This window comes from Malaclemys terrapin, chromosome 9 (assembly GCF_027887155.1).
Source record: "Malaclemys terrapin pileata isolate rMalTer1 chromosome 9, rMalTer1.hap1, whole genome shotgun sequence".
Taxonomy (NCBI): Eukaryota; Metazoa; Chordata; order Testudines; family Emydidae; genus Malaclemys; species Malaclemys terrapin.
Window position 1 is genome coordinate 72,819,944 of NC_071513.1, and position 14,956 is coordinate 72,834,899.

Consider the following 14,956-nt stretch of genomic DNA (forward strand, 5'->3'; position numbering starts at 1 on the left):
TATGAAACTTAAAATAGAATATGTACACATTATTAAGCCTATTTTCTCCTTTTCCAGTAGGCTCAGATGGACTATGGTTTGTCACGGCAGTAGAAATAGAAATCAACTTATTCAAACATATAGGTTAACATGATATGATTTTATTTGACTGGCAAGCCCCATCCCTCTTTCTTTGATCTCCTGCCTCAGAACCCGATCTGTGCGAACTCAGTGGTTTCACTCTGCAACAGTTTGAGAGACCCTTATCTGGCACAAGGTAGGAAAGGATGGTAGATTCCCAACGAGGTTGAGGAGAAAGGTCAGCTGCCACCGTGGTATCATATATTATATCGTACCAGCTCTGAAAACACTACCGCATAAGTAGACTCACTGAGCTCAATGGGACTGTTTTCATTCATAAAGTTACTCATTTTCCTAAGTGTTTACAGCGTCCTACAGGTGCAATGATATAGACTTGTTCAGGGTAAATTTAGGCATGCATTGGTGGTTGTTCTATGTAAAAACTGAGAAGTGTATTTCAAGGCTGACCTTTGATCTGTTGGTTGCTTTTGATAGCATAATTCATCTCCTTTACTTTGTGATCCACTATAATATACAATAATTTATGCTGAAATGCTAATACTCCATGCAGACACAAGGGTACAACTTCACTGATCCTACTGTAGGGTCAAAATCTAAATGATTAATTTTAAGTAACTATCATTAATTTGCAACAGAGGGTCCTGTGGCACCTTTGAGACTAACAGAAGTACTTTTTACAGATTCAGACTAACACGGCTACCCCTCTGATACTTATCATTAATTTCTTTCTGTGAGTAGTTTTGTGAGCTATGCTTACAGATCTTTGTTGGTACTGCCTTTCATTGTCCCGAATGAAGATTATGTGCTTTACAGAGGCACCACCAACTTGAAATCTAATCAGTTAACAAAACAACAAAATAAATAATTATTTGTTTCAGATACTACATCTTCATCTGAATCTCCCTGCCAGTACAGTACTGTAGTTTTATAGGCACATTTCTCCCTTTTTTCTCTCTCCCTAGTTGCACAAGACACAAATTTATTTCACATAGGATATTTGTCAAGAATTACAGTCAATGTTAGGTTTGAACTCTCTGGCATCAGCTATTTTATGAAAGGACATTAAGAAATTTACTAAATTACAAACCATTCCCATTCACTACAACATGCTTAAAATGAATTTAAGGAAAACATTTTAGCCTTCTGTCCATTCATGATAAATATTACAGGTTTCGTGTTTCAATAATGATATGACTGAAATGAAATTAATCTAAAAGAACTACTTTGATTAGATGCAATGTATACAGAGAAAGTGTTTTGTGAAAATTCTGTCAGTTTTTTTCTTATTTGTATTACTACTATATATTTATGGAAATTATGTATCAAATGGTTGTTTTCATCTGACATGCTACAAAAATGATGGATATATCATGATTACAGGGGGGCACATCTTTATAATCCCAGCAATGAATAGCTCCAGATTCAGTGAGTTTTTTCATGGGTACAAGTGACCGACTTGCTGGAGAAGTGCGGGAAGAGAGAGTAACTTGGAGGGAGGGGAGTAACTGGTTCGGAAGTTAGCTAATGGGTATTAGATTGCTGAGGGATGTGGGATCATGAGGGTTGGAAAAGGCATTAAGAGAACTGAAGAGGGTTGGTGGGAAAACCTGGGATGGAGCCTTCTGGGAAAGAAAAAAACAATACAAAATCATAGATACTTAGGGCTGGAAGGGACTTCAAGAAGTCATCAAGTCCAGCTCCCTGTGCTGTGGCAGAACCAAGTAAACCTAGACCATCCCCAACAGGTGTTTGTCCAACCTGTTTTTAAAAATGTCCAATGATGGGGATTCCACAACCTCCCTTGGAAGCCTGTTCCAGAGCTTAACTACCCTTATAGAAACATGACACATTTCACCTCCATCACTTCTATCTCTCGTCTGTGTATTTTTTTGTTTTTGATCTATTCAGATGGTAATTTCTTCAATTATGGACCTATCTTATGTTTTATGTCTTTGGGTGCTGTAATACAAATAATAAATAATAAATAATAATAATATTCTGCAGGCCTGAATGAAAATGAGAATGGGAGGGATTTACATAATTTAGCTGGTAATACATTTGTTTTATGCATACACTTAATCTTATTTTACAATGTCCTTTTCAGCTTGTGCTTTATCCTTGCCCATTCAAACAGTATTCCTTATGTCAGAATACTTGGCAAAATTCTGAAAGTCAGTTATGAGTTCTTTTATGGCCACCTGACCAGAGAAGAGCACATTTCAACATCAGTGTATTATGTTAACCAGCACAGAGAAAGAGGCTATCACATTATTTTGTTCCAACCAGACTATTACATAGACTCCAAATCAGACAAAGGTCTCAGAAATTTACAAACAAAGCATTCAATGTTGCCTGACAATTCTCCCTTGTACCCAAGAAAGAGTCTCCCTAGAAATTAATGAGCAAATATTTTTAGTGTCCATCTTATGGGCCCAGTTGTGCAAACACTTATGCATTTGAATAATTCGACTCTTGTGAGTAATCCTATTAAAATAAATGAGTCTGATTCTCTACTGCTCTGCACTTTGTAGAGTCACGTATAACAGTGCAAAGTAGGTGTGAAATGCTACCAAACCAGGTAATTGTAAAGTGGGTATAGAACATTACTGTGGTGTAGGTGACTACACAAAGTGCAAGGCAATGGAGAATCAGGACGAATGGAACTACTCGAAGTAGAAAGCACAATGCCTTATAAAAAGTGTTTATAGGATTGAGCCCCATGCTGGCATTTCAATCAAATGCACAAAATTAATTTCCTATAATTTTAGGGGTTAAAACTTTGGTTGGTTTTTTTTGTTTGTTGCTAGATATACTCGTTGTATTGACAGTTTAACATGAAGTCTAAGCCAAAGCACTCTTGAAAAGACTACTCTTTCCATTGTCTGAAAAACTGATGGTTAATTCCTCATACTTGGCCACTGGAATGATGCATTCTTCATCTAGTGGCAAAGAACAGAGCACACACCAATATAAAATATATACTTAGCCTCAAGCAGCAGCTGACTGAGCTTCAGTCAAAGAGATAAGGATTTTTTGTTTGTCTGAGGACATGTTTAATGTTCCTTAAAACACTACTCTCTCTCTCTCTGTGTAAAAACAAAACATATATGGTTTACCCTTTTTACTGAAAACTAAATAAATCAATTCTTCGGAAATGTTATATGAAAGCAAAATCTGTTGAATCAGGTATGACATTGACTTCAGTCAACATGGAGGAGTGTTCATTGAATTAACTTTACTTCTGAATTTTATGATTTGCAAATAAACTTCCAGATAACTGGTTACATTTTTATTTTTTCATTGCAGACAGTTTTAAATGTAGGTTTTTTTTCTGTGTTTTTAACTCATTACACTAGAGAAAATCCAACAGAAATCTGGAAAGTCCTCCAGATAATGGTTCCCAGCAATAACTGATTACAAACTATATCCAACAGCCTCTTAAAAAACTAATGACTTTAACTCACATCTTTAATGGGAACTGAATAATCTAGTACGCCTACAAAATAAAGACCTGAACAAGGAAATCCTTACCCAAGTTAATTTTGTTCATATGAGTAATACCATTGACTTCAGTGGATCTACTTATGTAAGTAAGAATTACTCACTTGAGTAAGGGTGTGGGATTAGGACCTACTTTAAATTAATTTTCCTACTTTATGCAGTGGCATACCACAACTTAACTCCTCACTTCATAATTTTGTTATCCAGAAAGAAAGCATTAAAAAGCATGTGGAGTAAGCTATACTTATACTTACAACAAAAGGCAAAAACATATTTTACCTTCATATTCAGTAAGGCATACACATTCATAGCTATTGACAAGGTCTCTGCAGGTGGCAGCATTCTGGCAGGGTGCAGAAAGGCATTCATTATATTCCTCTTCACAATAGAGGCCATGGTAACCTAAAGCACATGTGGGAGAAAACAGAATAAGCTCTGAAATGCTTCCTGATAAAAAGGTAACAATTTAGCTATCTTGGATTGTGGGTAGATGGTCATTAATTGAAAAAGTATTGTGTCTTTAAGGCCACAGGCTATTACACAAATAAAATGTATAAAAAAGGGTAGTATGTCTGATAGATGGAACTCTGTACATTTATTATATGGTGAACTACAACATTTCCTAGACTACAAAGACAGATGACCAAGACCATTATTGAGACTCTGAAGAAAATGTGTTTTACTGTAGCAGTGAAATAATCCAATAAATACATAGTCACCAATTTTCATGATTAGCTTTGCCCTGCAGCAATTTCACTTGCTTGGAGTGATGATGATCATGTAATACTACAGTTAGCATTTATGCTGTGTCTTCTTATTCTTAACACTGTGCAAATTCAAAGTGCTGCACAAACATCTAACAATTCAATTTTTACAGTACTCATGGGAGGTAGGCAAGTATTATAGTCTGATTCTGCACACGGAGCAAATGGAAGCATAGAAAGGCTATGAAACTTGCTAGTGGCACAACAGAATGAGAAATCATGAGTTATGTAATCCATTTGACCAACCACCATTTTGCATGGTCTAGTGGATCATGTGGTCATCTGTCTTAATACAATAACTCTTCACTTAACGTTAAGAGCAACAGAGGGTCCTGTGGCACCTTTAAGACTAACAGAAGTATTGGGAGCATAAGCTTGCATCTGAAGAAGTGAGGTTCTTACCCACGATAGCTTATGCTCCCAATACTTCTGTTAGTCTTAAAGGTGCCACAGGACCCTCTGTTGCTCTTTACAGATTCAGACTAACATGGCTACCCCTCTGATACTTGTCACTTAACATTGTATTTATGTTCCTGAAAAATGTGACTTTAAGTGAAACGATGTTAAGCGAATCCAATTTCCCCATAAGAATTAATGTAAATGCGGGGGTTAGGTTCCAGGGAATTTTTTTCACCAGACAAAAGACATATATATATATATATATACACACACACACAGTATAAGTTTTAAACAAACAATTTAACACTGGTACACTGATTGTGAAGCTTGGTTGAGGTGGAGGAGTCAGAGGGTGGGATATTTCCCAGGGAATGCCTTACGGCTAAATGATGAACTAGCAATTGGCTGAGCCCTCAAGGGTTAACTCTCATGCTCTACAAGGCAGCAGGAATGGGAGGAGAGGAGACAGCATCGCAGACAGAGACAGAGACACACACCATGTGTGTGTGAGAGAGAAATGCACATTTAAATACACTGCCTTGTTAATTAGATCAGCCTGCTGAGACCACAGCTGCTGCAAGCTCCCTCCATCCTGAGCCCTGTCGTGTGTCCCCCCTGCTCTATGGAAGACGGGGTAAGTGGGGTGCAGGAGCAGGGTTGAGGGGGACACCCTGACATTAACCTCCCCTTCCTCCTCTCCTCCTCCCCCCACGCAGCAAGCAGGAGTCTCGGGAAGCAGCTCCAAGGCAGAGGGCAGGAGCAGCACATGGCAGTGGGGGGGAAGGACAGCTGCAATTGCTAGCCTGCTGGGCAGCTGCTGCACTGGGAACTTAGGGGAGCAGGGAGCTGACAGGGGGAGCTGCAGTTCACCCTGGTTCCAAGTCCCCAACAGCTAGCTGCAATAGGCTGCTCTTCCTGCAAGCAGTGGACAAAGCAGGCGGCTGCCAAACAATGTTAGAAGGGAGCATTGCACAGCTTTAAACCAGCATGTTCCCTAATTGATCAGCAACGTAACAACGAAACAACGTTAACCGGGACGACTTTAAGTGAGGAGTTACTGTAGTAGTTGAAATGTCTTTTTCAACGTACTGCATTAGGTCAAAGAAGCATTTTTTCATATCAGGTAACAAGATAAATAAGACCATTAGTGTAGTTTGGGGTAGTGTGGGGATTGACTAGCCACAATACAGAGTTACAAGAGTTTTGCTTTATAAGACTGATTACAAAAGCATTATCACAGCTTCCTCCCTGACCACTATACTATATTCTCTTCTGGATCTATGTACATAATTCATAATATGATTTGTATACAAAGAACAGAAGAGTATACATTGTACCTTCTGTTTCTTGATTCTCCTGGCCAATTTACTACTGCAATGGCTCTCAGCCTTTCCAGACTACTGTACCCCTTGCAGGAGTCTGGTTTGTCTTGTGTACCCCAAGTTTCACCTCACTTAAAAACTTTGTAAGCAAGTAATCAGACATACAAATACAAAAGTGTCACAGCACACTATTACTTGAAAATTGCTTCTTTTCTCATTATTACCATATAATTATGAAATAAATCAATTGGAATATAAATACTGTACTTACATTTCAGTATATAATATATAGAGCAATATAAACAAGTCACTGTCTGTATGAAATTTTAGTTTGTACTGACTCAGTTAGTGCTTTTTATGCAGCCTGTTGTAAAACTAGGCAAATATCTAGATGAGTTGAAGTATCCCCCTGCCTACTCCCAGGGGTCCACGTACCCCTGGTTGAGAACCAGTGCACTGCTGTATCCTATATTACTTATATAGAGCTACAAGAGTGTGCAGTACTTTACACATAATTCTATTCAATACAAAGAAACTCTTTAAATTATTTTTTAATTGTTTAAATTTCTTCTTTTTTGACCCATGGTATTTAGTCATTAAAGAAAAAAGTTCCCCCTTTTTTCTCTTCCAGCTATGTATTACAATCTGTATTTAAAATGCAGGGCCCTCCATCTTCAGTATATTCTATTTATTAAATATATTTCTACTTTTCTCCCAATTCAGTAGTCGTATCTAACTTTATAGCCAATTAAGACATATGCAAGATAGAACTTATATAGTCATTCTCCCATTGTTATTGATGTTTAATAAGCAAAAAGAATTATTTAAAGGCAGTGATAAGATGAAAATTTACTTTTGTTCTCTCCCTATTAATCAATCTTTAGGTCAGAAAAATTTAAATACCCCAGCTGTGTTTGACCTTTTACTGAATTGAAGTGATATTCTCTACAATGAAAAAAGCAACAGCTAATTTACTGAATTCAACTCAAGTTGTTTTCCTTTTAGTACTATGTAATTATCTTGCTTTCTTACCTTTGGGGGAAAATATGGAGGGTGAATGATGGTGGTTTTTATTTTGTACAAGAGATTATACTGAAGACTTTTTGATTTCTTTGAAAGAGATAAAGAGTTCATTTTCTGTAACAATCTCTCTCTTTCGTAACATTTAAAATTCCTTTTGGAAATTAAGTCAAGTTGTAGAATGAACAGATTTTGGTATTTTCTTATCACATGCATCAAACCACTTGCTATGTTCTATGAAATGACTGATAAAATGAATACTAAGGACTCAACTGTCATTCTGCAACAAGCCCTGAGTAAGGAGCAATGCATAGTTGTGCTTCCCCAGGAAAGCAGACCAAAGACCATCTTGTGACCTTGGTCCAGGGAGGAAGTAATCTGCTCCATCATGATACTTAGTGCTGATTACTTCCTCATCTGTACTGGCCAATGCATTAGGTTGGTAGAGCCTTAGCTCCACCCAATCCCTGCCCCTGCAAGCTCACCTGCATAGGAGGGAGAATAGAGGGCCCCCAGACTGGTGATGAAGATAGTCTGTGCAGGGGATGAAGGAATCTTCTGCCCTCTTGTGCAAGCGGGTAAAGTGGATTACACATGAGCCATAAAGGTTGTGATATTCTCAACACCACCAAAATTTAACGAACAACCCTGAGCACCCAACTCTCCATTCTTTGACTCGGGTTTTTCTCTCAATAAAGAGTGCAGAATGGGCTTTGAGTCTATGATAATGCTACTCTTTTTAGCCCATGTTCTCAAATATTGCAGTACACTATATTCTTATTACGTACATCCACTACCATAAGGTTTTATTAGTATTATTAAGCACTGAATGTTCTCAACACTGTACAAGACACCAGTGCAAAAAGTTCCTGTCCTGTAACAATATAAACAAAATTATTTTAGAAACTTGTTTGGAGCTTTGTCTATCTTTCCTACTGTCTTGCTATTTAGCTGGCTGTGAAGAGAATGTTTTCAGAACAGGAGAATCAAAAACCTTGGCAGTTAGAATTTTGGCATTTCATTTAATTTTGAAGTATTTGTTCAGATTTGGAAACAAAAATAGCCTGGTGAAATTTCACCAGTTTTGAGTGGAAATTGGCTCATTCACTCAGACCTGATCAAATTTCAAATGCTCTTGAAATTTCATTCTGACAAAGACCAATTTTTACATAAAACATGTAATTACAAATGTTTTGAAACTAAAATCATTGTTTCACAAAAGGCATGTAGAGTTGCATGGAAAAGCCATATGTCACAGTACTTAATACTACATATTATAAACACATCTTTTCCCCACAACCACTCTAATTTCGAATGTATTGCCTCTCTGAGGTATCACAGCATCTTTTCCACTGAGCTCTTATGTGTAACTGGGATACAACACTGTGAAAACTGTTTTGTAGATTATAATACAGTACTGGGTGTCATAGGCACAGGAACTAGAGGTGCCAGGGGTGCTGCAGCACCCCCAGGTTGTATGCGGAGATGCTGGCCCTGCACCCAGGCCTCCACTCCCCAGCACAGGGCTTGGGTCCCGGCTGCTGGTCATGCTCCCCAGCCTGTGGCCCCATGCCTGGGGCTCCAATCCTGGGGCCCCACGCCCAGGCCTCTGCTCCCCGGCCCTGTGTCTGGAGCTCAGGTCCTGCCCACTGGCCCCATGCCCGAGGACCCGCACTCAGCCCCCCACTCCCGGAGCCCCAGCCGATGGCCCCGAGGTCAGGGCTCTGCTACTAGCCCCGTGCTTGCCGCCAGCCTTTGCCTCCTTACTCCTGTCTGGGTCCCCCCCTCCTGGAGACATGGCACTGCTCCCAGCCCCAGCTGCAGGGGGAGGGCGGACAGGGTAAGGGGCACTCTCACTATTAAAAGGGTTTCAGTGCCACTGCTGGGTGTTAAAGCAGTGACTGTATACTTTAAAAAGTCTTGAATCACTTGTATGTTACATATATTTATAAAAACAAGGAATAAAGAAATAACTGGAAAAAGGATCTCAAATATCAGTGCGCATGTAACAGTTCATAATGTGTGGGTTCTCCACTGTATTTTACATTTCATCAGAGAATCTTTAGCTTATTGTGAAAACAGTACTGCATTGCAGGAGTGTTTTTTTCCCCCAAAGAAGGAAGTGCAAAAGGCGAAAGATTCTGATCTCAATTAATTGGTTTAAATTTAGAGTAGCTCTGCTGGTCCAAGATTTTGCCAAGTCAAGGATAATTTAAAAAAAATGAAATGTATTGAGATACTACAGAGCAAGCTTCCTTTTCCACTGTTATATCTTGTGGTTGCCTGAGACTGAGTGCAGTGCTTTCAAGTGCTTTCGTGTGCATGCAGTAATCTCTCAAGTAAATCATTTAGGCAATCAGACTGTTACCTTACTATGAATTTTTTGAGACTCCTGTTCTCCGTACATTTCAGCTCTTTAAGACTGAAGAATTAACTATTTCCACTGTGTATATTATTCTCAACCATGTCAGCTAACTTGTGATACATTGTATTTTTTATATAGTAACATCTTTAGCCAATACGTATATCACAGAAATGGCGGGTATCTAGCAATTTTAAAAATGGTACACGGGACATAATTATGCTAAACATACACGTACTTAGACATTTTAAGCATAAATATTTGCAAGAGTTTGTAATTACTTTTTTCTTGAAGGAAATATTCTGAATTGCATGATTAAACAATTGACTTCTGAAAATCAGTATTCACCTCCTTTTCATTAAAATATGACAGGTCACTTGCTGGTTTGAACTACAGTAAATGGTGGATTATCTGCAACTTGAAGTACTTAAATCAAGACTTATGTAACTCAGCCAGATGTTATGGGCCTATTACATGACCAGGTGAGTGAGGTTCAGGAGAACGGACAAGTTGATCATGATGGACCTTGTGGCTTTAAAGTCTATGAGTTTATGTTGTCAAATACCACATACAACATAGAAAAGATGCCTTTTTTGCCCACTAGAGGGTGTATTGTGCCTATACACTCTATTTGAATCCTCAAGAGGGAAGGCATATAATGTTTTCATCCTGTTACCAAGAGCCTGATTCTAGTTGCATTGCAGAGAATAGCAAAACTCTACAATGGGATCAGGCCATTGCTACTGCAGGGAAAGGTGATATTTTCATTTTCCTCCCATGAAACTAGGACGCATCATACAATTCTTAGCAAACCGTCCTGTTTTGTGTTATTGTTCTTTAATACGCTCTAAATGCATTAAGGATGCTTATACTGTTTATTCATGTATCCTCTGAAATCTATATAAATCACTTTTATCTTTGCAGTCAAAGAGATTAAATGAATACATTGACCCGAGAGGAATCTTTTGTTGATAACTTCATCTGTCTCTGGCCTATTTATTAAAATTCTGCTGATTTTGTGTCAGAATCAATGAAAAAAACTGATTTCATCTTTGCGCTTGTACCGTGCACAGCTTATTCTATGTGTGACCAGACAAAAACAATGAATAATATCTGCATTATCCAGCAACTCCAACTGCTGGGTCATCAGTGCAATGTTCTTCAATGCTGCCTCAGCTGAAAAACACCTAGAGTATGTTTTACAGGCAAAACGGGCAACTGAAACTTATAGCTCTATTTTTCCCAGGTGAAGGCAGAACTTGAACATGCATTCAACAGCCACATCTTCATGTGGGCAGGTAGGGCATAATTATGTGCATGTGCCCCCTACTCCTGGTTAGAGTTGTCCTCTTTTCCATGCTCCTTTCCCCTCACCCATCCAGGAGATGGTTGAAAAAATGGGAAACATTTTCTGGAAAAATCTGTCCCTGATTTTCACTTTTAAAAAATTTGAACTTCATTATTTTCTAACCAGCTTTACCCAATCCTTACACCTCCTTTTCCCTATTGGCTGTCCCCCTTCCTCTGCCATCCTCCCTCACAAAGACAGACACCTATCTCTTTCTTTCCCCTGGATGCCCAAATCCTCCTTTCTCCTTCTCAAACACCCTCTTCCTTCCAAGGTCACTCTCAGTCCTTCCCTCACATTTTCATTCGTTGAGTCCCACATGCATATCAAGGTCTCCTTACACATACCATCTCCCCTTCACAAACCTCCTACGCTCTCTCACACAGACTTCCCTGGGGGCTCGGACCCCACCCACCCTAACCTGATCCATAAATGGTGAGGAGTCCAGGCAGAGTGCCTAAAAGAGGCTGGGATCATTGACCCTTACATAATTCATAAACAGAGGAGTCCAGTCAGACTGGCTTGCAGCAGCTGGGGCATCTCTGCCCCATGTATTTTCCATGGCCTGCAGGCAGCTCCTTTCCTAGGTGAGCTGCCTCTGTAGACAACCATTCTCAGAAGGGCTATGGGAGCCAGACTGGAGAGGGCACACAGAGTTTGGGTCAGGCAGGCTGCTGAGAAGGAGCCATTGGCTGATTCTCAACCTCTCCAGGAGCACTTGGTGGGGCCAAAGACATAGCAGCTCTTACCACCCTCTTCTCAATTTCTGCACTTACTGGCCAATGAAAGGCAGGGGAGAAGTAGCTCTGCCTCCCCCTAAGAGGCTGATGAGGGACAAGGGAAAAAGCTCTTGAAGCTTCTCTTAGGCTCCAGTTCCTCAACAACCACCCCCTTCCTAGCCACCTCCCCCGACTTAATGACCCCAAGCACTTCTGTGTGCTGGCCTAATGGGGTACAATACAATAAAACTCTGCTTTGCTTGGCATAGTTCTGTTTCATACAAACTTTATCCTAAAAGACTTCCCAGAATTACATGTACAATAGGAGCTGCAGAGGGAATAAGAGGTAAAGCTGAGGAAGACAAGATATGTGGTGTGGTCTGATAAGTTCTGAAATTAAACAGTGATTGAATAAGACAGAGAGATACAGGAAAGCTGCTCCAGATGAGAGAGGCATATTCACAAGCCCTGGCCAGATTGTGCCAAGCAGGCTGCGAAAAGGGCTGTGAGATAGCTGGTAGCTGGAATTAACCTGCAGCCATCACTGTCAAGGTCTTGAGACTGGTCTGCCCCCAGAGAGAGGGGAGAGAGAAGAACTGCTGCAACTACAGGAAATGTTGCAGCTGCCCATACTGAAGCAGTGAGACCAACCTGCCCCCAGCTACAAACCTGCAGGAAGGAAAGGCAAAGAGTAGAAGAGAAACACCCCTAGCTATTACCAATGAAGTTGCTCCCCCGGTTCACTTTTCTCTTACTCTTTTTAAAAAAAATGTTCTAATTATTGTACAATTTCTATATTTTGGTGACTTGGAGATGTATATCTGAATGTGTGTGTGCGTGTCTTATATCCATGTCAGTACATGTGGGATTATAATGTATGTGCTACCTGGGCACATTATTTTTATGTATTATCCAGGGTGAAATCCTGGCTCTACTAAGCTCAAAACCCAAACACCCATTGACTTTAATAGGGTCAGGATTTCACACTAGCAGTTTGGCAACCCATCTTGGAATTGATACTTAGTTTCCCCTAATATCTATATACATTATTTTCCAACTGGATTTCAAATTCCAAATTCTTATAATTCATATAATGTCTCCAAAGCAGAGACAAGAAGAGGAATGGAGGTTCCTTAAATAAATTATTGGTAGAAACTCCCACTGCATGTAGAAGATTGACAGACTACATAAAGACATCATCCACGGTACTACAACCCTCACTGCAATCCCATCTTGCTGTTACAGCTCTAAAAGCTGTTCAATTAGCAGATAAGATTTCTACAACTATCGAGCCAATTTATGTCAAAGTTTCATTGGAAAAGCTACTTTCAGCTATTCATGGTTTATAAATCAAAAAGCTTTAATTCTTTTGCATTCAAAATAGACACTGCTACCCAATAAGATAATTCCGTTTGAAAGTAGTATTTAAAAGACTGGAAAAGGTCATTACAAATTGAAAAAAAAATAGCTTTGAAATGAAGGGTCTAATCCAATGTTCTATGAAGTCAACAGAAAGGCTCCATTTGATTTCAGTAGACTGAATCAGGCCATAGTTGAGCATAGATGAGTACTGTGATTATTGCATTTTCATCCCCTTTTGCTACAGAGCATATAATGCAGGTAGTGTGTGTGTGTGTATGGTTTTGGGTGGGGAGAGAGAAGGAAATATTTCATTTAATAGGAAAATTCTTATATTCACAGGCATTTCAAGGGCTATTCAAGCTGAATGATAAAAATTGTTTTTGGTCAGGGTTGAACTTGCAGCCTTAGTTTTGTCCACTTCAGTTCCTGTTCCCAGCAAAGCTAAGTTCAAAAGTCCAAAACAATACATTTTCGTTGTCAATAATGGCAGGAAAGATTGTTGGGCAAAAGTCAACATGGTTTCTGTAAAGGGAAATCACGTCTTACTAATCTATTAGAGTTCTTTGAAGGGGTCAACAAACATGTGGACAAGCGGACATACTGTACTTAGATTTCCAGGGGACATACTGTACTTAGATTTCCAGAAAGCCTTTGACAAGGTCCCTCACCGAAGACTTTTATGTAAATTAAGTTGTCATGGGATAAGAGGGAAGATCCTTTCATGGATTGAGAACTGGTTATAAGACAGGGAACAAAGGGTAGGAATAAATGGTAACTTTTCAGAATGGAGAGGGGTAACTAGTGGTGTTCCCAAGGGTCAGTCCTAGGACCAATCCTATTCAACTTATTCATAAATGATCTGGAGAAAGGGGTAAAAAGTGAGGTGGCAAAATTTGCAGATGATACTAAACTGCTCAAGATAGTTAAGATCAAAGCAGACTGTGAAGAACTTCAAAAAGATCTCACAAAACTAAGTGATTGGGCAACAAAATGGCAAATGAAATTTAATGTGGATAAATGTAAAGTAATGCACATTCGAAAAAATAACCCCAACTATACATACAATATGATGGGGGCTAATTTAGCTACAGCTAATCAGGAAAGAGATCTTGGAGTCATCATGGATAGTTCTCTGAAGATGTCAGTCAAAAAGCAGTGTGCAGCATTAGTCAAAAAGCAAACAGGATGTTAGGAATCATTCAAAAAGGGATAGATAATAAGACGGAGAATATCTTATTGCCCTTATATAAATCCATGGTATGCCCACCTCTTGAATACTGCGTACAGATGTGGTCTCCTCATCTCAAAAAAGATATACTTGCACTAGAAAAGGTTCAGAGAAGGGCAACTAAAATTATTAGGGGTTTGGAATGGGTCCCATATGAGGAGAGATTAAAAAGGCTAGGACTTTTCAGCTTGGAAAAAAGAAGACTAAGGGGGGATATGATAGAGCAGTAGTTCCCAAACTTGTTCCGCTGCTTGTGCAGGGAAAGCCCTTAGCGGGCCGAGCCAGTTTGTTTACCTGCCGTGTCCACAGGTTTGGCCGATCGTGGCTCCCAGTGGCCGTGGTTCGCTGCTCCAGGCAATGGGAGCTGCTAGAAGCGGCGGCCAGTATGTCCCTCGGCCCGCGCTACTTCCAGCAGCTCCCATTGGGAGCTCCCATGGGAGCCGCGATCGGCCGAACCTGCAGACGAGGCAGGTAAACAAACCGGCCCGGCCTGCCAGGGGCTTTCCCTGCACAAGCGGCGGAACAAGTTTGGGAACCACTGTGATAAGAGGTATATAAAATCATGAGTGGTGTGGAGAAAGTGAATAAGGAAAAGTTTTTACTTGTTCCCATAATATAAAACTAGAGGCCACTAAATGAAATTAACGGGCAGCAGGTTTAAAACAAATAAAAGGAAGTTCTTCTTCACACAGTGCAGTCAACCTGTGGTAGTCCTTGCCTGAGGAGGTTGTGAAGACTAGGACTCGAATAGGGTTTAAAAGAAAACTAGATAAATTCATGGAGGTTAAGTCCATTAATGGCTATTAGCCAGGATGGGTAAGGAATGATGTCCCTAGCCTCTGTTTGTCAG

At 39.8% G+C, this 14,956-nt stretch overlaps 1 protein-coding gene across 1 annotated transcript in view; it reads right to left on the reverse strand.

Annotated features, from left to right (window-relative positions):
• The window catches only part of DNER (delta/notch like EGF repeat containing), a 292,283-nt gene that overhangs the window by 34,562 nt on the left and 242,765 nt on the right, over positions 1-14,956 (reverse strand). The window contains exon 9 of the mRNA XM_054040696.1: positions 3,862-3,984. Coding sequence (XP_053896671.1) covers positions 3,862-3,984 — 123 coding nt within the window. The remainder of the gene's footprint in view (positions 1-3,861; positions 3,985-14,956) is intronic.